Source organism: Corvus hawaiiensis, chromosome 3, assembly GCF_020740725.1.
Source record: "Corvus hawaiiensis isolate bCorHaw1 chromosome 3, bCorHaw1.pri.cur, whole genome shotgun sequence".
In the NCBI taxonomy this organism is placed as follows: domain Eukaryota; kingdom Metazoa; phylum Chordata; class Aves; order Passeriformes; family Corvidae; genus Corvus; species Corvus hawaiiensis.
This window is the reverse complement of record NC_063215.1, coordinates 88,019,039-88,037,289: the sequence shown is the minus strand read 5'-3', so window position 1 is coordinate 88,037,289 and position 18,251 is coordinate 88,019,039. Positions and strand designations below refer to the sequence as shown.

The following is an 18,251-nucleotide window of genomic DNA, read 5'->3' as shown; positions in this document are numbered from 1 at the left end:
GGTAGCAGTCCCTGGGCAGTGCTCTCTGTGCCAGTACCCACAAGTGTAGCCTGCTGTTTGGGGTCAGCTGTTGGGCAGCAGCTGCTGAGCCCTCACAAAAACATTTGTGTTGGACTTCTCAGCTCAGACCTCATTCTGGCACTTGGCCTACTTAGGCCCATTTCAGCCTCTGCGGTTGTCTGATTTCCAGGTTGAACCAAGGACATTATGTCACCACTTCCCTACAGACTCAGACACTAAAGGTGAGGCATGAAAGAGAAGAGCTTTTGCTGAGTTGTGTCTGTGATGCTGCAGCAGTGTTAGGTACTACACTGAGACAGCAGCGCTGTGCACAAACCCAGCAAGACTGCAGGAGCTTGATGAGCCAGTGGGTGCAGGAGCAGCACTAACAGTGTCATGGGTGCACAGGTCTGTGCAGAAGTGTCTGCAAGCTTTACTGTTTCCTAGTGCACAAGTATCACAGGGGATGAAGTGAAGGTGGAAGAGTACAGCAAGAATAGTACTTGATCTTCAGCTTGATTAGTAGGTAAGAGTTCTGTCGTCTGCCCCCTTGTGTTTAACTGAGCTTTTCTAGTATCTGTCAGTTTGTGGGGTGGTTATTGATACCTCTGCTGACAGCTTCCAATTTTGCTGCATTGTTAGACGAGTTCTCCTGGAAATCACAGGTGAATTGTCAGGTCTGAAGGGTTGACAGCTTGTCAAAATGTAGCTGCTAGGTGCAGTCATCTAAGCTCTCATTCTTTCAGTACTAGTATAGAACATGTGATTGACAGCCCAGAGGATGAACCTGTTTTTTTCACGGATCAGATAAAGCACACTGTGTGACAGGGCATACCCCTCCAATGTGCAGAAGTGTCTCCTGTCAACTATGGAGAGTGGGGAGTGGGGACTTGTGGGTTATAGCCATCCCTTTTGAGTGAAAAAGTCTTGGGATTGGGCATTGATATGTTAAAATACCAGCAACCATTCACCTTTTCCCACTTCAGGGAACTAATAACCCTTTCCCTGTAGCCTGGGAACTGTAGCAGGCTTTTGCTGTCTTTCTGTTCCAATAGTTCTCACAAAGTGATGCGGTTCAACCTCAACCTATTCTTCCCCTTGAGAAAATCCTTCTTACACAGCAATCTGAGAGAGTGCTTCATCCTTGCCCTGAGTTACCAGGAAGGCAGCTGAGTTTTCATCTCTGATAATTGGCCTTTCCTGTGGTATTGATAAAAATATGAGTTGGTGCTGGGTGCAGTGGCAGTTTTGGTAGTACAGGATCCCCTTCTGCTGGAGTTCAAGCTGATGGTACTGATGGGTATTTCCTAATTCCTCTGTGCTGAAATCTAATTGGTCAGAAACTGAATAGCTTAAAAATTCCGTCTCCCGTCATTCTTCCCTCCCAGAAAAACCCATTTCTGTACACAAAAAGAAAATGATTGGAAGAAGTTCTAGTGGCTGTGTGAAACATTTTTCTTTTCCCTGTTCTAAAACCCACTACTTTGCAGCAAGAATTAGTTGTTTCCAGTAGAAACTTTAAAGTTTATTGACAACAATTTCTTGCTGAGTGCCTGGTCTTGTAATGCTGCTTCTTGACAGTTCACTTAAGAGTAATTAATGAAGGGCAGTGTTATTCCCCTTACTTTAGCTACATTACCTGTACCAGCCATGTAGATGGATGACAGACCAGCAACAGAACTGGTCTCCTGTGTCCCGCTCCAGTGGTGGCTCCTTCCTGAAAACAGGATATTGCTGTCTTTGAAAGTATGCAGTTTTGTCCTGCATTGCATAAAAGCATTAAAGTCTCCCTCACTTGCCCCCACCTTTCTTTCAGGGAGGACAACTTTTCCCTTCTTTCTTTCCCTGTAATGCACACTCTAAAACCAGGAGGCAGGAGGTTTGCACTGTTCTGTTTTTAAGTGGAGTGGTAAGGAAGCCTGATCCTGAAAAAGATGCAAAAAAGAGTTACTGAGAAAGAAACAGGAGAGGAGGGCTCCCACAAGAGAGCCTCAGATAATTTTAATGAACCTGGGAGTGCTTTCCCTCTCAAATGTGAACACATTTCCAAAATAATAGGAAGGAGAAAATCAGGTATCCAACCAGGTCAGAAGGCAGCATGGCTTTCAAGAAAAAACACTATTGTGTTGTGTTTTTTCTGAGTTTGGCAGATTTAAAATATCCTTAGATTTAGTCTGTTCAGGGGTGAGTTTTCTAACTGGGGAAGAAGCAGAAATGAAGTCTGGTTATTTACCTGGGCTCTTTGAGTTAACCTGGCTTGTATTTGGAGAAACACTTAGAATAAGTGGAACAGAGCCAGCATTTCTATCAAAGCAAGGAATGCCCAACTTGGGATTTTTTTGGGAAACTAAAGCTGTGCAGAGATCAACAGCAACCCGCACAGCCCTAGGCTGGAGCATTTTCCCGGGGTGTTTAAAACCAGATGACTTGTTCTGCGTGCTGGAGAAAGTGGAGGTGGAAGAACGTGTGTGAGCAGCAGGTGTGGCTGCAGAGTGGTTGCCAGAGACTCTTTTGGTGCCGCTGGAAGGGAAGGCCAGGTCTCGGGAGGGCTGGCCTTGCACCCATATGCCTCTGCTGTTGTGGCCCCTGAAACTGAAAGGGATTGCTTTCTCCAGGCAGAAAAACAATTCCGTGAAAACTACTACTGCAGTTTTATCAGGGGTAAACAGATGTTTTCTGGGCTTTGAAACAGCCTCTTTGTATGTCCTTTATCTTCTCTAGCTCCTCACTGCTATGAATGTTCTTAGAGATGTTCTTATCTTACCACAGAGCTGTTCGGATCAAGTGCAGTGGATTGTTTAAAGGTTAGTGAAAAGACTGTGCTGCCAAGAACGTCTGCTCCTGCTTTTAAGTTCAGCAGCCAGCATAGTGTTAGCACAGCTGGAAACAAAATTGCTGCGGCTGCTGGTGGCTGAAGTTGTGTCTCTCCCCAGATAACCTTTGCTGTCGGGCTGATTTGATCACTGAGGGTCCTCTGTGGCTTCCACCCACCCACAAATGTTTCTTACAAATGTTTTCAGAATAAAACGTTTTGAGGAAGCATACCTGGGTGGTTCAACACTCTAGCTGATCGTTTCTAGATTTCTTGCAAGGGCTCTATGGAAATCCTGTGCAGGATTAGCTCCTTTGGTTACTAGTGATGACCAGATCCAGGGAGCTGATGGCTGTGGCTATGTGTGTTCCTGCCCAGTCCCTTGGCATCGTCCCATACATGCTGATTTTAGTATGTCCAGAGACTTCACAGATCTGGTTTTCACTAGATGTGAGTCATGGCTTTTGCTTAGGTAAGCAGTTTAAATCCCCACTGATGTGTCATTTTGTCTGGTTCCTCATTCTACATCTTAAATTTATGTCAAAACTTTATTTAATCCTTTGCCTGCTGCAGCCTATGAAGACTAGTCAGCACAATTTCAACTTGAGGCACACTTCTGCAGCTGATTCACACACACACACTTGAACTTTGTGAACACCATGTATACAGAAATGGTTTTTACTTTTCACTAGATATGAAATTCACTGCGTGTCCAGGAATCCTTTAGTTTTGTCCTGGTTTCCATGGCTGTCTGTTAAATATCTGTATGTGGTTAACAAACAAGTCCTCAGTGAAGGTGGTTCCCTTAATTATTTTGTTTTCTCTGGTTTATTTTGTGATGCTAGGCAGCTGGCCTCATTCATGAGTTACCAAATTGACCTCCTATAAAATGTTAATTTAAGTCTGATATAATAGATGAAAATACTTAAAAGAGTTTGAATTATGTTGTTTGTGGATGTTTGTACGTAGTGCCTGAACCAAGTATCCACCAGCTGATAAAAGTATGTTGGTAAACTCTTGCTTTTCTGCAGTACTGTGATAAGAGTTGATTCAGTTACTGTAAGTTTCACTTGAGGTATCAAAATATTTTCCAAAAGCAGCAGAGTGGTTTCAGCTATGCTTTACAGGTATAGAAAAATAGAGCTATAACATTGTAATTTGAAATTCATGGGCTAAAGGCAGTGGGACTCCCTGCATTTAGACCTTGCTATAATCAACAGTTCTGGCACTGATGGTACTGATATTTTTAAGTTACGTGGTATAAGCTTGAACTGTATTCGTTTGCAGCTACTATTTGGGGTATTTATTTTGATACGTAGTGTGATCATAGACGCATAGAATGGTTTGGGTTGGAAGGGGCCTTTAGATATCATCTAGTTCAAACCCCGTGTCATGGGCAGGGACACCTTGTGCTAGACCAGCTTGCTCAAAGCCCATCCAACGCTTCCAGGGATGGGGCATCCACAACTTCTCTGGGAAGCCTGTTCCAGTGCCTCACCACCCTCACTGTAAAGAATTTCTTCCTAATATCTAAATCTACTGTTTTTCAGTTTAAAACCATTCCCCTTTGTCCTATCACTACAGGCCCTTGTAAGAAGTCCCTCTCCAGCCCTCCTGTAGTCCCATTTAGGTACTGGAAAGTGTTATAATGTCTCCCCAAAGCCATCTCCTCCCCAGGCTGAAAAAATCCAATTCTCTCAGCCTGTATTCTTAGGAGAGGTGCTCCAGCCATCTGAGCAGCTTTGTGGCCCCATCTGGTCTTGCTCCAGGAGGTCCTCATCCTTCTTATGCCCTCATTCTAGAGGGCAAATATTCATACATTGTGCTTTAAAAAAACCCCAAAATTGTAAGTAGAAATCACTTGTAATACTCACTTCATTACAGTTAATAAAGAAATTTTTAAAATTCTGATCTTTTTTATTCAGTTTGAACAGGTGTTCAGAATCACACATTTCTCTTCCAGTTCCATCCTGTGTTATTTGTCGTCTGCTCTGCATTATTTGTCATCTTTTAACTGAGATAAGCCTTTTGGAAGTATTCTCTTATATGGGTTTAGGCAGGAAGACTTTGTTGGAAATCTTTTTGGAATACACATCATGAAACATAATTGTATGTAGCAATAATTCAGTTTTGCTATTAAGAAGATGTTAATATTGCACATGGAATATGGTAGGAACATAAGCAGAGATGCAGTGTTTCATCAACTGGTTCGCTTGTGCTGAAGTGGAGGAAGGGCCCCTTCTCTGTAATTTCATTTACCCAAGGGCTGTAGTGAGCGTAGGTGATCCTGGATCATTGATTCTGGGAAGAGACAGACAGTTGAGCAAAAACACCTTCTATTCTGCACAAAAAGCCTGAAGCACGTGTGGCAAAGACAGGTATCTTAAAATGCACAGGGAGAATTGTAGAAATGGAATTGTGTAGGGTATGAAACTTAATCAATAAATGGCCAGTTTTGATGATGGTTTTCCTTGGGCAGCTGTCTATGTGGGGAGGAATGGAATAATAATTATCAGTTCAGTTCAAAGTTGATATTTATACAGCAAGTTGACAGGGTAACTATTCAAATATTTGACACTTGCTTGTTTTTGTTACAGGAATTACAAAGCTCAGGAAGAGAACGTTTTGTACTGGAACATGCTGCTCCATTCTCTGCTTTTTTGACAGACAGCTTTGGGCGGCAGCACAATTACTTGCGAATTTCATTGACTGAGAAATGCAACCTCAGGTGTAAGTGTCTGCTGGTTCCTTGCACAAGACTCCTCTGCACATTCTTGGCAAATGCCAAGGTGTGGGTTAGGGTGTTATTGCTGTGCTGGTGCTGTGCTGTTTCTTGTCTTCACAAAGTAACGATAAAGGACAGATAGAGACTAATTAGAGCTAAGCTACTGATGGGATGGGGAGCAAAGAGCAAGCCTAGGGACCTGCCAGAGACAGGAAGTGACAGATCTTTTATCAGACTTGATGTGGTTTGGATAATGGTGCTTGTGTGCCCAAGGTCTCTCTAAGCAGGAGAGCTCATACCTGGGCATTCCCACAATTACGTCTGCAAAGTCTGTGCTGATGTCCCAGGGCTTGCTGGTTGAACTTGGTGTCTCTGTTTGAATGCAGGTTAGACAGAAGTAAGATCCTCTTTTTCTTCAAAGTGGATCCATTGTAATTTTGAGGCACATCAAATTAGTCTTGGGTTTTTCTCTGAAGGAAACCAGGAAATTGTTAGGAGATTGTTTGTAAAATTTTTGCACAATTGGTGTCATTTGACATTCATTAAAGACAGCTGCCCTTGGTGCATTTTCCCCATCAATATTAGATTAATTGCTGCTGGTTATTTTTTGCCCCATGTATTTGTGTAATCTTTGTTTCAGGTCAGTACTGTATGCCTGAGGAAGGTGTTCAGCTGACTCCAAAATCAGAGCTACTGACTGCCCAGGAGATAATCACCTTAGCCAGACTGTTTGTGAAAGAAGGTGTGGAGAAGATCCGACTGACAGGTGGAGAGCCGCTTATCCGTCCCGATGTGGTGGATATTGTGGGTGAGTTCCAAATCAGTACAGAGTGTTTCAGAATGACTTGGTACACGTCGATCCAAGAACGGCACTTACAGATACCTACTGACACAGTCTGGCAACCAGAAGAATAGTTACACATTTAATCGTGGTGTTTTTTCCCAACATTGTGAAATGCAAGATACCTTTCAGAAAATTTCCAGTTCTACTCTGTTGCTTGGATGGAACTTCCGTGTCTTTATATTATACCAGCTGAACTTAGCATTGTTTTCATATTCAACATCTGGCTACAGTAACTTGCAATAATGCAGCCTGAGGGTGAAAAATCAAGAACTTACATGACCAGGTCCTCACTGGGGAAGAACAAGTGATATGTGCTTACAAACAAAACAAATTTTCTCTTTGATGTTTTAGGAGTGTGAGGTTTTTTTTGTGGTTTTGTTTTGCTACCTTGATAACAGATGTCACTTGCTTGTGTTTAATAAGGAATGGTGAAAAAACCTGTGTTTTTACAGTTATTGATGAAGACTATTACTTCAATGGAAGGTAAATTACTGGGTAAATTTTAGAGGTCTATCTGCTTTGATAGGTATTGTGTTAAATTACTCTGCCTGGGTCTTTTCTCTTGAGTCAGGTGCTTTTTTTCCTCTGTCCAAAGTCTCATATGTTAAGAAAATTGCGGTAGATCTGTGTAGTGTCAATGTATAGATTAAGGCTGTGTAGGGGGGTGCACTTTGGTGTATTGTAGACAATTGGACTTGTCTGTTTCTGGACATACACTCTTCTAAGTACTGAAGATAAGAAGGGGTTTATGTGGAAGATGAAGGTCTTGAAAGAAGGGAGGTTGCCTACCAATGCAGTGAGCTTTTGTGTAGAAAACAGTTGGTCTCTGCCTCTGCTCTGTTTTGTTCAGGATTTGGAAGAACTTTTCCAAAGAAGACGACCTTCCAAAGGAAGCAGAGGAGCTGTTGTAGTTTGTACAACTGACCTGTTTATAGCTGGAAAAGCTGTGACTGGACTGAGCTGGGGTGTGTCACCTCAAACTTTGATTGTGAAGAGTTCTGAAATGGCACTAACATTTTGGTACTCTGAAATATCATTATCTACAACATTTTGCCCATGCATGATGGGTTTGGGGTTGTTTTAGTATTGAGGGAGCTATATGCCTTTCAAGAGACACATTTCTTTCAAGGTATTAGATTCTTTCCAATGGTAATAGGTATAATTATTGGCTCCTATAAAAGGGAACTAGATTTATAAATTAGGTTGCAATTTAAAATACAATAAAGCTTTGCAGTTCAGCATATAGTATTGGCATGAAAACGAGTTGAAATCAACCATCAGTTCAGTGCAGAACTTTCTTTTCTGGAGTATTGTAGGCACCTTTTTTATTTGTCAGTGGTAGCTGCTGATGGCTTATACTCAACACAGCCGTTCTGATGTTGATAGTCTAAGTGGAGTAGTCAGGTCATGGCAATTTGCATTATCGTATTGCTGCAATCCAGAAGTATTGGTACTAGAAGGATAGACATCTTTTTGTTTTGCTTTACTCCAACGATAGAATTCTCAAAGGTTTATTTTTGTGCCTGAAAGAGAGAAATGGATCTTTTTGAACCACTGGGTTTTCATTATTCTGCCCGTGTTCCTGTTGACAGCTGAGCTTTGACAGATTCATAGTGATCGTATTAATGGATAACAATAGTGATCTTGGGGTGAAGGTAAGGGATGTTCAGATGTTTGTCCTGTTGTATTAGTTCATTCTGTTGTGGATTTGTATTAGTCTGGCTGGGTTTTTTTAAGGTATGTTGAAAATTGTTGAATTAGGTCTACAAGCACTTCCTGTTTTCTCAGACTTTGGTATTACTCTACAGTGCCCCAGTCTGGGATCAAGATAAGAGACTCAAAACTAAATAGCTCAGTGTAATAGCTATGGGAAAACTCACTGAAGGAAAATCAAGCCCAAAAATGTCTTCTGCAGAATTTGAGTAAAGCACCTTTATTGAAGCTGTCTTAGCATAATGTACTGGTTTGGTCTGGGATAGTTAGTCTGGTTATCTAGATGGTTTTAGAGAAGCCGGCTACAATATCTCAGGTGCTGAAATGGGTTGAGGTTTAAGCTAGGTTTATTCTTAGCCACCCTTTCTCCAAACCATAAATGATCTGTGAAATGCCAGTAAAGCTCAAAGATGTTAATGCTAGATTTCTGTTACCAAATTTTTTTAATACTCAAATTCAAGTTTTTTAGTTGTTTCAATGAACAAATGTGATTTGAAGCTACTGTAGGAGACCATGCTATTCAGAGACCTTCTACAGGTTTTTAGATTATTTTAAATCTTTTAACAGATGCACGTACATAAACTATGAGTCAGCATCTAACACTTGCTGAAAGCTAAATTATGTCCTGGGTACTGCTGAAAACATATGTTTGAGACTTTTCTGAAGCAGCTGATAGTGGAATGTAGAATCCATCTCCTTTGAGATACTCAAAGTTTAAATAAGCACCGGATATAAACTCTGTGATAGCTGTTTATTATTAGTAGTCTGAGGAGTACACATCTGCACTGACAAGATCATTTCCCAAGGGGTGGAGGATGGACTATTGGATGACTTTTTGTAGCAACATACCCATTTCAAGAGAGAAGTGGTGTAGGGTAGACTTGTTAGTTGATGTGTTAGGAAATATACACACCTTTTCTGGACTCAGTCGGGAGAAATACAGTTAAGGAAATGATTGGAGGAGAATATGTAAGAAAATTGTCTATTTAAGAAGATGCTCCTGATCCTAAAGGAAAAGGTACATGTGAAATGGTTCACTTCATGGCTCAAGTTTGACATACAAGTTTTAGCTTCATGCTATGGACTTACAACATCTGTTGTGTTTCCTTTTTTACTTGATAGTTTTTGTCAGTTGCCTTTGCTTGTGCTGATTGGTGCTAAAGCAAACAGATTTAATGCAGGTACAAGGAGAGTTACAAAGTTATGAAGTCTCTTTAATCCCTTTTGGATTTAGACGTCAACAAGCCAAGAAACCAAGACACTGTGAAGGTTACACTTGGTAGAGTATTCTGACTGGTCCTTTTTAGCTTGTTGGTGTTAGTGTTAAGCCTCCATCTCTTCTCAGTTGTCTACTGTCCAATTTGTTACTACAGGTGATTCCATGTATTAGTGTATTTCCAGTGCCTCATCCTGTATCTTGCTCTGTCTCATGAGGAAAAATATGTATGGACATCATCTGCTACCTGTACTGACCTAATATCTGGTGCTACTTTTTAAAAATTTTTCCATTTTGGGCTGCAGAATGACATTAGTTTTATTCAATACCTTTATTCATTTTACATTTCTAGCAATGAAGCCTGTATGGCACCTAGACTCTTTTTCTCAGTTGTTCTGAGGTGTTCAGCATTTTGTGTGTTCTGAGGCTGTAAATAAAAGTAGTGATGTTCCTAAAGTATCCTCTGGCTGCAGTGTGTATCCTTTATTCTCACGAAGATTAGACCTCTAGTGATAGTTAGTGTTAAGTAATCTTTGGTAAAATTGAGCCAGTAGCACTTATCCTCTAGAAAGAGGTTTTTCTTAGTCATTTAGGAGGATTTTGAGAGGTGAAGGCCAGGAAAAAACCTCTCTTAGTAAAGATTGCTCTTTCCCTACAACCTCATGTCTTTATGGAGCTCTTAATCATGTTGCAAAATGCTGCTGCTGTAAACTTCAGCATCTTTGCTGTGACCTAGCTTGACCCATTCCAGCATTCTGGACTCAGTTTAGGGTGAATATTTTGAAAAGAGCTGGGAAATGAGATAAATCAGAAATAAAGCTCTTATCAACATGAACAAATAGAGGTAAAATAGCAAGGGAAGAAGGGACTATGAAATAGTTGTGCTGTAATTACAGCTGCCTCAAGAGTACGGGTTCTTCAAATATTTCTTAAATAATTAGGGTGGAGGCTATGAGGGAGGGAGGAAAAACCAAAGTAAATTACTTTGCTGTGGCTCTGCTTCTGCAAGTTGTTTATGAGGGTTTTGTTCTTATTTGTTATTGTACTGATAACTGGAGGTTTGAAGGCTTGATCTCTGGAGATCTGGTATGCTGAGGATTTCTGCATTTGGCTTATGAGGAGGCAGCTCTTTTTTAAATCTTAATCTCATTATATTAACTGTTTCTTATGCTGTTTTCTTTTGTTAGCCATTTTTTAGTGTCTTGCGTAAGCACTCTCCGGTTGGCCGGGCTACCACTGGTAATGGAAATATCTCAGTTGTCAAGTGCAAATGTTTTGTCCCTTTGGATGTTGTTGCCTTGGATTCTCTGTAGTAGTCCAGTATGTTGACCTTTTCCTGTTTAGTTGGGACTGCATATGGTATTTTTTTCAGAAGTTTAAAGTCACTACTGCTGGCAGCTACCTCTGGGTTAGAACTGGTTTCTGGTAAAGCATTGTAGGATAAGTGTTGCTAAATAAACAGTTAGGTCAGGTGTCAGTTGTGAAAGGGATGGCTTGCTGCTTATTATTATTGCAGAACATAAAATTCAGCTTGCAAAGGTCGATGAGGATAAGAAAGTACACAAAATCAGAGGCTGCCTTCCAACAATAAAGTAGGTATTTACTCTAAGAAATGAAGAACAAAAGTAGTGTGCATTTTAATAAAACAGAACTGTATCACCAATTTCACTTGCAATAAACTGCTCTCTCATACCTTTTGAAATGGATTTGTGCTAAAATTGGTCTCTTAAACCAATACAGCTGGAAGAAAGCCAAAGCACTGAAGTGTCCACATTTTCTTCACACCTTCAGTGATACTTTTTCCTTTGTTTCACAAATGCTTTGTGTTTTCTGTGTAACTTATAGTTTAACTACTTATTTGAAGTGTTCTTTTTACTTTTTATTTCCTAGGTCAACTGTACAAGCTAGAGGGGCTGAAAACCATTGCTGTCACAACCAATGGGATCAACTTAACCAGACTGCTGCCTCGGCTGAAGGAGGCAGGACTGAATGCCATTAACATTAGCCTGGATACTTTGGTGCCAGCTAAATTTGAGTTCATTGTCCGGAGGAAAGGTACAAGCTTGTCTTCTAAGGCAACGGTGTTAATACTTGCAGGAATGTTGTGAATTGTTTACTGTATCTTTCACAGTCAGTTACTTTGGTAGGGGAGTGAGACTGAGACTAGGAAAAGTCGTCTGTACTAGCTTGTTCAATAGTGACTCTTTTTCCTTCTTCCTGTAATGCTTAGGAAGAGCCCCTTTCATTGAAGTTGGTGAAGTAGAAGATGCTCAGCTCACCACAGTTAGTCATGTGGCTAGTCATATAATCTATAACTGGCTAGTCACAGATCTTAAGAGGGCTCTCCAAATCTTGTGTTGGTCGTGTGTGCTGCTCTTCTTTAATACTGTTCAAAAAAACCAAATGTTTCTGCTATACCATCTGGGGTCAAAGATGCCACAAGAACTTAACTTCTTGTCATGAATAGTGGCAATTTCTGGAAGTTATATTTGGGGTGTGGTAGCAGTGGTCTCACTTGTGGCTAGTGATGTTCTGTATCCACTACTTTTTAACAGGAGGTAATTTGAGGAGGGCTGTAATTTGCTTGAGGTAATTTGAGGAGGGCTGTTGGCTCTGTAACCTCTCCTACTCAGCAAGTAATTCCAAATAAAATTTCAAAAATGCTTGGATATGCCCAGCGTTACAGATTCTTGTTTAAATGAATCCTAAAGCTGATCGTAGAGCTCAGCTTCATGGTTGGGCTTCCTTCCAAACTAAGGTTGGTTTGATGTTGTATCAGTCTCCTTCTTGTCCAGCAATGTAACTTCAGCAGTCTGTGAACATCTAATTCTGACAAAACCTCTGAGTAGCCACCAGATGGGGCAACAGCCTCGGATAGAGGTAGGAAGAGGAGTGTAGAAATCTGAAATGCTGTGAGAAGTAATGTCTGCATTTGAATCACTGCTGTCAAACTAAAGTTCTGCTGGCAGGTGCAGAAAGGTGTCCTTGTCAACAGTCTCTATGGGAGCACTACTTCAGGTTTCTGTGTCATGGTGCAGAAATCAGTTCCTGTCATAAATCTGACTGGAGCCTTATCCTTCCAGGGTAGGCTATTACATTAATCTGGTTGTGTCATGGCACAGTTGGCTCCCAGAGTGGTATCTGGGAGTATCTAATCACAAACAGGTGTTGGCTATGCTCTTTCCTTCTGCTCTCTGTGTTTGAGTATTACCTGGTTTGTGACATTCATTAGGAACATGCCTTTCTTTTGCCACTGAAGGGGCAAATGTGAGCCTCCAGCTTCCTGAATTATAAGGCCAGAGATCTTCATATATGATTAGAAGCTGTTAGGAGTGTGCTGCTTATAAGGTAAACTGAAAGTTATTAGGGATGAGGGTAATTTTTATTATATAAATGTTCTCTTCCCTCTCTAAAGAAAAAAAGATCTTTTACCAACAAAGAGAGAAATTGCTCAACTGAACGGCATAGACAATGAACAGGGAAATTTCTATTACTCCGTATTTTTAAAGAGGAGAAAAAAGTCTCCAAATCATAGATTTTTTTCTAAGCAGAGAGATCAGTTTAAAATAGTAACATTGAGTTCTGTTGGTTTGGATTTTTTTTCTCTTTTTTTGTTAAGGTTAAAGACTGAAATTATGTCAAATACTTTTTTTTTTTGAGGGTTTTTATTTAATAGGAGATTTCCAAGTATGGAATGAGCAGAGAATAGAGTGCCTGCCCTACTGAGCTACCCTGTCTCCTGTGGCAGTTCCAGAGGCAACAAGATATAGCTCTATTAAGGTGAGAGGGATTCCTGGTCTTGGACTCCTACAGGCTGATAACTTCTGTGGGAAGTAAAGGTGGCATCTGTTTATGGAGCTTAGCAGGAACTTGAGAAACTTGGAATAATTTCTGTTTTGCTGGAAAGTCAATCTAGGGTTTTAAGAAGACATAGAAAATGTGTGCCCTGCATCACATCTGCCCCTACTTGCAAATGGTTGGGATAGACAAAAATGACTGTGAGATCCTGATGTGTGAAAGCACTTTAGAGTACCATATTTCTACCTCTCCCAATCTACCACATTCTGAGGGATGAACAAATGAAAAATGTTTTCATGCAGGTAGCCAGTCTAACCTGTTTTGTGGCCTGTCCCTTTTGTGTGTGTGTGTGTGTGTTTCATACAAGGAGAAATGAGGTAATGATGTACTGTAATTTTATCATTAAATGTAGGCCTGAAGCCTTTTTTCCTGTAAGGATTAAATGCTGAGAGGTTTTGTACAACATAGCATTTTTCTGGATGGCTCTGAGGTTCTCTGTACTATAAAGCTGGCTAAAGTTCTGACTTCAGAAGAGATCAAATATGATGAAAATACTGAAATTTTTCATTGGGTGAAAGAGGAGAAGTGGTTGCTTCCTGGCCTCTTGAGTTACATTGAGTTCCTCCTTTCTGTAATCCTGAGGTCACACATGAGATTTTCTGAGCACTTACAGAGATTTTTGATCCCATTCATGGCTCTGGGTTGTGCTTACAGCACTGTCATTATCTCTTGCCACAATCTGCCTGCAATCTTGCTTAATTGGAAGGAGATCTACCACAGGTGCTGGAAACTTCCTAGGCACATGCAAAAGTAGGTAGTGATTGAGAAAGGTGACAAGCCATAACTTCAAATACTTGCTTGCAAGAGTTATTTCACTGTGTGAAATAACTTTGCTCTTCACCACTCTTTTTGCACCCAGGATTAGCATTAGAACTAGCTTATTAAATAATTGTGTCTTCTGCTTTCCTGTGCCCATGCTTTATGATGCCTTTACTAGCCAGAGAGCAGTGAAGTGAAATTTTTGTCTCTTTCCTTTTCTTTTTTTCTGATTTTGAGTGCATCCAATATTAAGTATGTACAGAGTACTATTGAGTTACTGCTTTTTTCTGCTAAGACACCTACAGAGTAGTGAAGGTATGATCTGTTCACTAGAGAATCTGAGGTTCCAGTAGATCATAGATAGGGAAAGGAGGGCGATGGACCTGCCAGGGTAGAAGAGGCATTCACAAACACGGGGCGAGCAGCTGAGCGCTCAGTAGAAATGTGTGCCCAGAGCTCGGGAGTTTGCTGTCTCGTTCCTGCTCACCTCTGTTCTCTGCCAGCTGCTGAGTATGGCAGGGAGGGAATAATATGCAAAGTATGAAATTGATGTCTTGATGAAAGGTCTTAACTTTAAACAAAGTTGACGGAAGGGGTGGTTTGGATGAGATCATTAAGAGGCTTTCCTAAATGACTTTGGAATTCTAAAACTGCATGGTTGTTTTTTTTTTTTTTCTTCCAGCTTTAAGAGGTATGTGTAGGGGCAAAGATACTTGCCCTGAATTAACTGTATCCCTGTGTTTGAGAGCAGCTGGCGGGTGTAGGCCACACTAAATGGTAGAATGAAACCGGCCACTTCATTCCTTGAAGTAGTTTTTGACATCTTTCATTTGTTTTCAAGGGTCTAAGGCCAGCTGAATTGCTTTCCTAAATGCTCTAATCCGTGCCACATTTTGTTCATTTTGTTCACTGATTTCCCATGTTTAGTCATAAAAATGATGATCCTGAAAAATGCTGCCTCTGATCTTCTGACTAATGCATAGTCAGTAGCTTTGGGAAGCCAATTACATCTGTAGCCAGGGTTGAACAGGGAATCAAGGGGCTTTTGTTTGGTCCTAAACCCACTCCACCCAAAATGTACTTTAGAAAAATCCTTTTAAAATTCACTTAGCAACATTGCTGTCTGATTCCGAACAGTGAAATTCTGCCATTTTAGAAAAGACACAAGTCATTACTATAAAATAAACATTAATTTGTTATTTTTTCTTCATTGCATCTGGAGGCAGTTGATAAATTCTTTCCACTCCCTTTAAGAAGAATGTAACACAAGGAAAGCTGACTTACAGGGAAGTGGAGAATCATATGCTAATAATATATGGATATCCAAAGATGTAAAAAACCATACCAGTATTGTTGATTACTCATATACCAGTTAAATATTGATATCAATGACTTGAGCACAGTAACACTGGTAGTCTTTGTGGGTTGGGGGGGGGGGGGGGGGTATAATTAAAGTCTCTTTATTTGCAGGTCTTTTTACTTGCAGCTGTGCCTACTGAATCAGATTGGTTTTTATTTGTCTTGTACTTAATAACCACCTTTTGCATTCTGCTTTGAAACAATAAAAATTCTTTGTCACTCTTTTTGTATCTTAGGCTTTCACAAGGTAATGGAAGGAATCCACAAAGCCGCTGAACTTGGCTACCATCCTGTTAAGGTAGATACAGTGTTTATTTACTCTGAAAACTGTTGTGTTTTACCATATGTACAGTTCACCTGAAAAGGAATTTATTATATTCCATCTCACCTCCCACCCTACCCCATGAATAACTTTTAGTGATGCTGGGGAAAGACTTGAAGATCACATCAAGAAGTAACAAGGAGAAATCTTGTGCAGCTGGGGGTGCAGGTTCATACTGCCTCAGCCTACTGATTACATCATCACAGGATGGCCCTGCTCTGTACTTGCCTCCTCCTGCCCTCTCTCTTGAATTGGCATTTGTCTCACTCAGCTCTGCATCTGGCCAAGGCAGTTAACTGGCAGGAACTACCCTGCAAAAAGACATTCATTTTCTCCTGTTATGTCTCCTTTAGCTTCTTATAGCAGACTATTTCCAGTGCCAGTGTGAGAGGAAAAGCAAGTTTGAGGGTGCAGGTAGACCAGCTTCAGTGCAGCATGAAACTTCACCCTAACTCAGGTGTTGGCAGTTCTGCAGCTGTGGTTCCCTTCAGTTTCACGAGTGCTTTGAAAGTTCTATTATGTGTAAGTGGCTTAGGCTATACAGAAGTGAAAAACATTTGAAATTAAACTAGGTTTTAGGCTTTCCTAAAAGCTCTTAAGAACTGTGATAGGTGATGTTTGGACATACAAGGCTGCCTTGCTAACTGAAGTATTTTAGCAAGTCCACAGCTCTCAGTTGTTCTTCAGATATAGCACAGAGGACCTAAGGCTCCAATGTAAATATTGTTTATGAGGAATGTGGGGTAAAACTCAGTGTTAACCTCTCTTTTGGAGGAAGGCGGGGCTAGTTATCCAGTAGCCTATGGTTATGGAGTGTGCTGTGAACACTTCCTGGTCCAGGGAATTTGCCTATCATCTGCCATAGAGAGTGCTGTGGAAGGTAGCTTGCCAGTACTTTTACAGAAGCCACAGTGTAGAACTGGGGAGTGGAGTTGTCATTTTAAACAATAAAAGCAGCCATACCTTTGGTGGGTAAGATGATGTTTGTGTTACCTGGCTTTTGTATTAGTTTTCCATGTAGCAAGACAACTTGAACAACTTTGGTTAGGTTGGATGTAAAAACTTGGTTGAGTTAGGCAGAAATGATCATCCATACCACTGCAGTCCTGCCAGCTTCTCTCAACATTTTTTCTTTCCAAAAAAGAAGTTATTTCTAGCCATGTTGCCTTCCGCAAGGACTGTGAAACCTTGTGTAAGTGGAAAGAAAGTCATACTCTGCTCACTAATTTCAGGTGTCTGCTTTACCTGCAGGTGAACTGTGTGGTGATGCGAGGCTTCAATGAGGATGAAGTGCTGGACTTTGTGGATTTCACAAAGGATCTGCCCCTTGATGTGCGGTTCATAGAATACATGCCCTTTGATGGTAAGTACTGCTGCTTTGAGATTCTTCTTGGACAGAAGTGGGCTGCTTGGTGAATATTCACCCCATAGACTTGTCTCTGGAGGTTTTGATAAGCTCTTTTAGAGAATTAGGAATTGCCTGAAGTTTTATGTTGTATCTTTTGCAGCTTATCTTCCTCCCTCGATAAGCTGTAGAAGGACTAGTTGGGGCTGGGACACCTACAGCTAAAATGAGACATGGAGAATGTAAAAGTGGTTCTCTGCTAATTAAGAAAATAAAATCCACAGTCTAAAGTTAGGCTGGTTTTGTTAATTCTAGGCAATAAATGGAACTTCAAGAAGATGGTGAGCTACAAAGAAATGCTTGATACAATTAAACAGCGATGGCCGGAATTGGAGAAATTACCCTGTGAGACTTCCAGCACAGCCAAGGTGGGGTTGAGCAGAGAACATGTGAAACATGCCCCCATTCCTTCCCTGCCCCAAATCCCCAAATGCTCACAAGTTCAGCATTGATATTTGACAACCAAAGTAATAAACACTTAATGTAGTAACTCTTGGGTTTCGGTCAAGCTGCCTGCATGAGACTTGGTGCTTATTAAGTGCTAGTCATAGTCTTTACCTTTAGAAATACAATGTGTTTTCTAGATGTATTTTCAGCCAGGTATAAAGAATGCCAGGCCTGTATTTACAGCTTTTGAAACTTTTGTCATTCTATGGCTGCACATTAACAATCCTGATGGAACAGTTGTTCAGTGAAAAAACTATTGGTTTAGACTGTACAGTGTCAAATGGGGACTTTCGAGCTCATGCTCCCTACAGGCATCACCTGTTAGTTACAGATAACTACTAGAGCAAGCAGTTAACAAGTTTGGGAATTTCCAGAAACAGGGCAGAATAGACTGGAACACCTGACAAAACTGATTTTGCTTTTTTTTTTTTTCTTTGATATGGTTTTAGGGCTGAAGAAAATCTATGTTAAAATAGATTTTCTGGTCTTCAGGCAAGTGAAACTATAAAAGTTAGGAGTCTGTATTTGACTCTTTTTTTTTTTTTTCTCCTGTGCATTTCTTTAGAGTTACAAGGTGCCACATTTCCAGGGACAAATCAGCTTTATCACCTCCATGTCAGAGCACTTCTGTGGATCCTGCAATCGGCTGAGGATAACAGCAGATGGGAACCTAAAGGTTGGTAGTGAAACAGGATTCTCTTGATTTCATGCAGTGAAAATAGTGTTGAAATTCATTCCCTAAAAGTAGCTGGGATGTAAAGATGCATAATTATTACCAGCTAGCTCCTGTT

The 18,251-nt window shown here is 40.7% G+C and overlaps 1 protein-coding gene across 3 annotated transcripts in view; it reads left to right on the top strand.

Annotated features, from left to right (window-relative positions):
• The window catches only part of MOCS1 (molybdenum cofactor synthesis 1), a 30,733-nt gene that overhangs the window by 2,365 nt on the left and 10,117 nt on the right, over nt 1-18,251 (top strand). Inside the window, exons 2-8 of one of the 3 annotated variants that reach the window (XM_048297716.1) lie at nt 5,410-5,542; nt 6,178-6,345; nt 11,201-11,365; nt 15,523-15,584; nt 16,860-16,971; nt 17,269-17,381; nt 18,026-18,136. In XM_048297716.1, coding sequence (XP_048153673.1) covers nt 6,189-6,345; nt 11,201-11,365; nt 15,523-15,584; nt 16,860-16,971; nt 17,269-17,381; nt 18,026-18,136 — 720 coding nt within the window. In that variant the 5' untranslated portion in view covers nt 5,410-5,542; nt 6,178-6,188. Of the gene's footprint in view, nt 1-5,409; nt 5,543-6,177; nt 6,346-11,200; nt 11,366-12,970; nt 13,091-15,522; nt 15,585-16,859; nt 16,972-17,268; nt 17,382-18,025; nt 18,137-18,251 lie in introns of those variants that run through there. The other 2 variants (XM_048297714.1, XM_048297715.1) reach the window with 2 other exon arrangements.